The 7500-nt window shown below is 48.9% G+C and overlaps 1 protein-coding gene across 2 annotated transcripts in view; it reads left to right on the top strand.

Annotated features, from left to right (window-relative positions):
* Positions 1-7500, top strand: part of baz1a (bromodomain adjacent to zinc finger domain, 1A) — a 27317-nt gene that overhangs the window by 948 nt on the left and 18869 nt on the right. The window contains exons 3-6 of one of the 2 annotated variants that reach the window (XM_030044082.1): positions 862-1140; positions 5864-6040; positions 6247-6351; positions 6540-6627. In XM_030044082.1, the coding sequence (XP_029899942.1) occupies positions 862-1140; positions 5864-6040; positions 6247-6351; positions 6540-6627 (649 nt within the window). The remainder of the gene's footprint in view (positions 1-861; positions 1141-5863; positions 6041-6246; positions 6352-6539; positions 6628-7500) is intronic. The other variant, XM_030044083.1, reaches the window with a different exon arrangement.

A 7500-nucleotide genomic window follows, 5' to 3' on the forward strand; every position in this document is an offset into this window, starting at 1 on the left:
GCAGCAGGCCTGCTAGCTGCTTCCACTTCCTGAGCAGCAGGTCAGGAGCTGCTGGACCTGGTGGGACCTGGTCGGACCCGGTCGGACCCGGTCGGACCTGGTCGGACCTGGTTGGACTTGTTGAACTTTGCTGTCCTGCTGACAGAGCAGCTGCTGAGCTTCAGTGAAGCCTCCTCTGAACTTCACACATGAGTTCCTCCATCACCTTCAGAGTCCAACAGGTTCTCAGGCGCTTGGTGGGGAACCAGCGGGGAACCTCAGTTTGATGCCTTCACCAGGCCTGGGTGCTGGTTCCATATGTTTTGCTATTATGCAATTACTGCCATTTGGTGTAATGATATTGTGCAATTTAGATTTTTTTCTTGTAAACCCTGGCCCGTGTGCAGCAGCTGAGTCATGCTTCCAGCATCATGAGTCAGTCAAACTGACTGGCAGCATAAAGACAGAAAGCAGCAGAACAAAAAGGACTGGTCTTCACCTGCCACAGGATTCAACACAAACTGAGTTAAAGTGTGCAGCTGCTTTCACCTCCTGTGATGACAGGAAATGTTTGTTTGATTGAGTCACAGCGCCACCTGGTGCTTTCTGAGCACTAACGCTTCAAAAACATTTAGAAACAGGGGTGCCCTGATAGCTCGCCTGGTAGACCGTGGCCCGCTTATCAAGGCCGAGGCCTGACCGCCTGACCGGTCCCGGGTTCGAATCCGACCTCAGGCCCTTTGCTGCAGGTCGTCCTGTCTCTCTCCCCTGCCCTTCCTGTCTCTCTACTGTCACTGTCAAGTAAAGAAGGAATGACAAAACAGTAATCTGTTTGGACATAGAGAAATCAGTGTTGACTCCTCCCCCTTCCTCTCCCTGCAGTGAGTTTTTCGAGCGCACCATCCTGTGCAACAGTCTGGTGTGGAGCTGCGCCCTGACCGGGCGAGCGGGACTGACCTACCTGGAGGCGGTGGAGAGTGAGCGGCGTGCACGGCAGAGCCTGCAGAGCTTCCCGTCGGCGCTGGTGGTGCCGCTGCTCCACCTGGTGGCACTGACGCGCCGCTGCAGGCTGACCGAACTCTGCGATGACATCTACGCCTTCGCTAAAGACCGCTTCTTCCCTGGGGAGACGGTGGACGTCATGGGACGCAACGGAGCCAGGTACAGCAGCCGCTTTCTCTGTCAGTTAATGTATTGATTATTTCAAAAGTAAAACTAAGCCCAAGTCTGATGGGAAATGATCCAGTCCAGAGTGATGCCATCAGATGTTTTCCTCAGTCTGACCAGCAGCCAAAAAATCAGAATCAGAAATAGCTTATTGATTCCTGAGAGGAATCGAGTTTATTACAACAATAAATACAGATATAAGAAATTGAGAATATGTTGGAAGTATCCCCATGTACAACGGGGTGAAAGTATTAATATGGTAAAGATTCGAATGAAGAGAAAAATCTTGGTGAACTCACATCAGCGGTCCGAGGTTTTACTGGATAAATGGCTAAAATCATTCATCGTGAATGTTGTAATTAGTGATGCACCGAAATCAAAATTTGTGGCCGAAACCAAAAAAAATTAAACAAAAATTAAAAAAAAAAAAAAAATTAAACTGAAAACAGTTGTTGAATTTTTTCATTTATTTTGCCAATTTTTTTACTATTGCATAAATTGAAAAAAAAAAAAAAAAAAAAAAAAACGGGTGATCAAAGCAAAATTGTTTAATGCGCGCAGCGATTACCGGCGAATGGCCGCGTTGCACAATCACTAAGCATTTTGCTTCAGCACGATACGGGGCAAACAGCCCCTCTAGATACTTCAGCAGAACGCGCTTCACAAATGGCCTTTCTTCTGTCGTTCTCCGACACTCTGAAATACTGCCACACCGCCCACATCTTGGTTGTTGTCACTGTCACTGATTGCGACATCGAAGCACGCCGCTGTTTTCGGCCTTGCTTTTCACCTGTTCCACCGAAAACCAAATTTTTTATTTTCGGACGAAAATTTTCGGTTACCAAAATTTTGGTGCACCCCTAGTTGTAATTAATTAATTTTCTGTTGATCAACTAATTGTGTCTACACTAACTTTATCGATCCATGTTGGGAAAGCCGGTTGCCACAGCAGCAGGTGGTTCACCTCGCTCGGCCAGGTGATCGGGTCACAAGTTCACCTTCGTTAAACTCGCAAAATAATCTGCGCTCCAACCAGGGCGCCATCCAAACCCACCAAACCAAACCAAACCAAACCAGCCAGCCACATGACAGCTGCGGTTTGTCTGATTGGCTGATGGACAGATGGTTGGTCCAATCGCGTGCTGTGTATTTTGGAAACACTCCTTGCTGCCACTCCTTTTCCAAACAGTTTGAATCCGGCAGCCCTGACTCTGTTTTCTGAAGAGAAAAGAGAAAATAAATAGAAAAAACAAAATGTTAAAACTAAGGAGGAGTTTCCAGTTTGATGCAGACCTGAGATCAGATCAGCACAGGGAGAAATGAAACACGGCACAGCCAATCAGACGATCAGAAACTGGCACATGACAACAGGCTGTTTACCTGGATGAACAGCTGATCATGTGAGCGGTGAATGAGGCGCCGCAGGTTCCAGTGTTTGGGACGTCCCGTTAGGGCTGGGCGATATGGCCTCAAATCAATATCACGATATATTTGAGCACCTCACCTCGATAACGATAAGTGGACGATAATTCCCGTTCGCCACTAGATGGGGCAATGGCAGCTTAATGTCTTGCTCCACAGCCAGTTTTATTGACAGTCTGCCTCCTACTTGCTATAACTGCTGTATTTACAGAAGTCAGACATGCAAACTACTCACAGTAAAAAAGGTGACAGTGTCTAGGCTAGGCCCTTACATAGCAACCATATGCTTAGAGCTAAATGGCTAACATTAGTTAGCAAGACAAGCAGACCACGCTGGAATTAACATTAGAACTAGCTAATGTTAGCTGGCTAATTAGTTCGCTATCTTGCTAATGGAAATTCCAGCATCATATGGCCCGCTTGTCTTGCTAACTAACGTTAGCCATTTTGCTCGAAGCATAACGTTATGCAAGGTCTAATTTAACGTAAGGCGGTTCCTTCAAACTAACATTAAAACTTTCCATCGGACTCGGAAGCCAGGCGTCTCTTCCAAACTACACGATTACGCGACAAGTTTGCATGCCTGAGAAGTGCAACTCTAACTCTGTGCTGTCTGAGAATAACTCAAGAAGATACATATCAAATACTTTTAGTTAAATTTATTGAACAACTGACAATCAAAACAAGTTTAAAAGTATAAAATATGACAAGCAAGTCCTCTTCGACTGAATCTCCTTCAGCTGCCTCAGCTGCAGCAACAGCCGCTTCTACATTTGAGCCGTCCTCCGTTTCCTCAGCGTCTCTTTCCCGTCTTGTTGCTGACTGGAGGGGTGGAGTCACGTGACTACACACGCTGTACACGTAGTACAGCGTCTTAAAGGGACATGAACAGGCCTACCTACATACAGCTAAAAAAGACAAAAAACACTTTTGTTTTTTTAAAATACCGAACATACCGACATGAGCAAAGTGACGTCGGTTATCGTCATAAATTTCGGTATTGGTAAATCTTCAGTATATCGCCCAGCCCTAGGTCCTGTCTCCATCTGCTCCATCTCTGTTCCTCCACACCTGCAGAAACACTGAGAACTTGAACATCTGAAACCAGCAAACGTTTAAACGATTAATTCAGTGGTTCTCCAACTTTTTCAATAAAGTTCCCCTTTCAAATCTTTCCCAGTCCAGTTGGTCCCGACCAGTTGAGCCTCCTGTGGTCAGAGGGTCGGTCCAGTTGGTCCCGACTAGTTGAGCCTCCTGTGGTCAGAGGGTCGGTCCAGTTGGTCCCGACCAGTTGAGCCTCCTGTGGTCAGAGGGTCGGTCCAGTTGGTCCCGACCAGTTGAGCCTCCTGTGGTCAGAGGGTCGGTCCAGTTGGTCCTGACCAGTTGAGCCTCCTGTGGTCAGAGGGTCGGTCCAGTTGGTCCCGACTAGTTGAGCCTCCTGTGGTCAGAGGGTCGGTCCAGTTGGTCCCGACCAGTTGAGCCTCCTGTGGTCAGAGGGTCGGTCCAGTTGGTCCTGACCAGTTGAGCCTCCTGTGGTCAGAGGGTCGGTCCAGTTGGACCAGTTGAGCCTCCTGTGGTCAGAGGGTCAGTCCAGTTGGTCCTGACCAGTTGAGCCTCCTGTGGTCAGAGGGTCAGTCCAGTTGGTCCTGACCAGTTGAGCCTCCTGTGGTCAGAGGGTCAGTCCAGCTCCATCAGTGTGAACCAACAACCTGATGCTGAGCAGATTCTCTTGTTTGTGTTTCTGCTTCTTCTTTTCTTCTTCCTCCTTGTTTCCAGCTTCAACCACTGATCCACTTTCTGGATTTGTTTGGTCTCGTCTTCCCGCTCAGAGCGAACAAACGTCCTCGCTCCACGACCACGGCAGCAGATTGAAACCACAAACACACACATCTGACACCTTCAGGAACCCAGAGGGAGAACTGAAGAGAACATGTGACTTATCAAACTCACATTTACAGTTTTTATTGAACTTATTACAGCATATGCTCATTATTTCAGGAATTACGCATGACTGGTATTTTTTGATTTAACATTAAAAAAACTTGCGTACCCCCTGCTGTGCTCCAGTGTACTGCTGGACTCAGACCCCCATTTGAGAACCACTGGTCTAATCGATGAGTCGTTTGTTAGTTTGTGTGAGGTGCAGCCTTCAGGCGTTGCGGGACATCATGTCACATGGTGAGATGAAGGTTCGCAGCATGACTGTGTGGCAACAACAGAACATGAGCTCTGTTATCAGCAGAACGTCTTTATCACCTCGGTCCGCCTGCAGGGCCTGAGCAGATAACAGGAGGAGGAGGAGGTCGCTCGCACCACTCTGCTCTGAACAATGCATCCACAGGGTCTTTGAAAACTCTGGAAAGTTTTTTTTTAAAAGATCCAAAGATGCTAAAAAAGTATATATATATAAAAAAATCTTGGCGTGAGTAGTTTCTATCTGCTGCTCCATGTGAGCGTGATGCCTCCGATGGATGAAGTGGACACAGACCTGTTGCTTCTGGTTTCATCTCCCTGTGCTGAAGCTCAGGTTCTCACCTCAGGAAGGAGCTCGTGCACCTGGTGGCCGGCTCACACTCACATGGAGCAGCAGATAGAAACTAGTGGGACGGTACCCAACTCGGGCCAATCCGTCTCTCATGCAGCGTTCAGCCATTTTTGTATTTTTATTTCCAGTGGTCGCGGTTACTAGTTTGGTAATGTTCAGCTGCATCTGTTTGAGAAGATAGCATTTGATAACACTTGACATTTGGACACATAAATTGTTAAGTTATGAAGTTATTACCTCAGGTGGGAAAAAATGCCAGACTCCACCGATTCCACTTTGGGCGACAGCTGTTTGAAGTTCATCTGATCTCAGGTCAGTCTGTAACGCTGCTAGCTTACAGCCCAGACTGCCCAGAGAAAAGCTGCAACACCCAAACCCAAACCCCAAAACCAACATCCAGACCTGGATCCAGTGTTTGGATGTGAACTGACAGGCGTCAGTTTGAGGCCACTGGGAGAAAAACAGCGGCAGCTTGAGGTAAAAGCACGGTCACATTTAAAACCACACACACAGAGCAGTCTGAATAAAACCAGCAGCAGATCAGAGGAAGACCAGACGCTGTGTGACCTCCAGCTCCACCGCACAGAACACGACGCAACGTCAATACATGAGGAAGAACCTGAGAGCTGCTGGACGTCCTGCAGCCAACTTTACCTGTACAGCTGTGAGCGAGAGTGCATCTGTGTCTCAACACTGTGTGTGTGTGTGTGTGTGTGTGTGTGTGTGTGTGTGTGTGTGTGTGTGTTGCAGACATGTGTGTGAGATCCTGGAGGTCCAGTCTCCTCATGCCGGCACTAAAGGAGCTCCCGTCGCCAACGGCCATGCCAAGCCAGCACAGGGAGACACCATCGTCATCAGCGACAGCGACGACGAGAGCGGCGCTCCCAAAACCCCCAAAGCTCAGGTCAACGGCTCAGCAGGTCAAAGGTCAGTGGGACATTAGGTCAGTGGGGGGTCACAGGGCCGACACCTTGGAGGAAGGGTAGAAGTAAAGGTCTGGATGCACAAAGATGCACAATACATGATCTGAATCTGTGTGTGTGTGTGTGTGTGTGTGTGTGTGTGTGCGTGCGTGCGTGCGTGCGTGTGTGTGTGTGTGTGTGTGTGTGTGTGTGTGTGTGTGTGTGTGTCAGCAGTAAGAAGAGGAAGCCTCTCAGTCCGTCAGCATTCAGGTACTCAGTGAAGATGATGAAGGAGGAGAACAGCCAGCCGTTCACCGCCAGAGCCAATCAGATCAGGTCAGACACCTGCAGCCTTTTCACTGTTCATTCAAAATGTTTCAGACCTCCGACTGTATTTGTCTTTTCTGTCGAACTAAACTGACAAACTGCAGCTTCGTCCTCTCACACACCCATCTGCTGGCTCTGAGGGTGGTGTGTGTTGGCTCTGTGTGGTACTGACCGGTGTGTGTGTGTGTGTTGTTCAGTCGCAGGAAGAACACTTTGTCCAGAGAGAGGCTGAAGTTGCTGTTCAAGCAGCACTGCGAACCTGTGGACGGAACCATCATACTCAAGGTGGGTACCCGACACCCCAAAACCCTCATCCCGACCCCCAAAACCCTGATCCCGACCCCCAAAACCCTCATCCCGACCCCCAAAACCCTCATCCCGACCCCCAAAACCCTCATCCCGACACCCCCAAAACCCTCATCCCGACACCCCCAAAACCCTTATCCCGACCCCCCCAAACCCTCATCCCGACCCCCCCAAAACCCTGATCCCGACCCCCCAAACCCTCATCCCGACACCCCCAAAACCCTTATCCCGACCCCCCAAACCCTCATCCCGACACCCCCAAAACCCTCATCCCGACCCCCAAAACCCTCATCCCGACACCCCCAAAACCCTCATCCCGACCCCCAAAACCCTCATCCCGACCCCCCAAAACCCTCATCCCGACCCCCAAAACCCTCATCCCGACCCCCCAAACCTTCATCCCGACACCCCCAAAACCCTTATCCCGACACCCCCAAAACCCTCATCCCGACACCCCCAAAACCCTCATCCTGACCCCCAAAAACCCTCATCCTGACCCCCAAAACCCTGACACCCCAGGACTACGGCTGGGCAATATGTACAACATGAAATATTATGGTATCTTTCTTTTCTTTTCTTTTCTTTTCTTTTTTTTTTTTTTGAAACATCAACAAGCAGAAAAACAGTAATGATATGATAATATTGAATTTTTTTAAAGAACATATAGTCAAGTCCCCCCGCCCACCTGGGTACACACACCTAGAGGAGCAGAGAAAAAAGCAAAAAACTTACATATCCCCACACACACACACACACACACACACACACACACACACACACACGTGTATGTATACACATTTGCATACACAGACGTATGCGTGGCCAAAGTGGGTCGTGTGGATGTGGACTCGG

The sequence above is a fragment of the Myripristis murdjan genome, chromosome 22 (genome assembly GCF_902150065.1).
Source record: "Myripristis murdjan chromosome 22, fMyrMur1.1, whole genome shotgun sequence".
NCBI classification, from domain to species: Eukaryota; Metazoa; Chordata; class Actinopteri; order Holocentriformes; family Holocentridae; genus Myripristis; species Myripristis murdjan.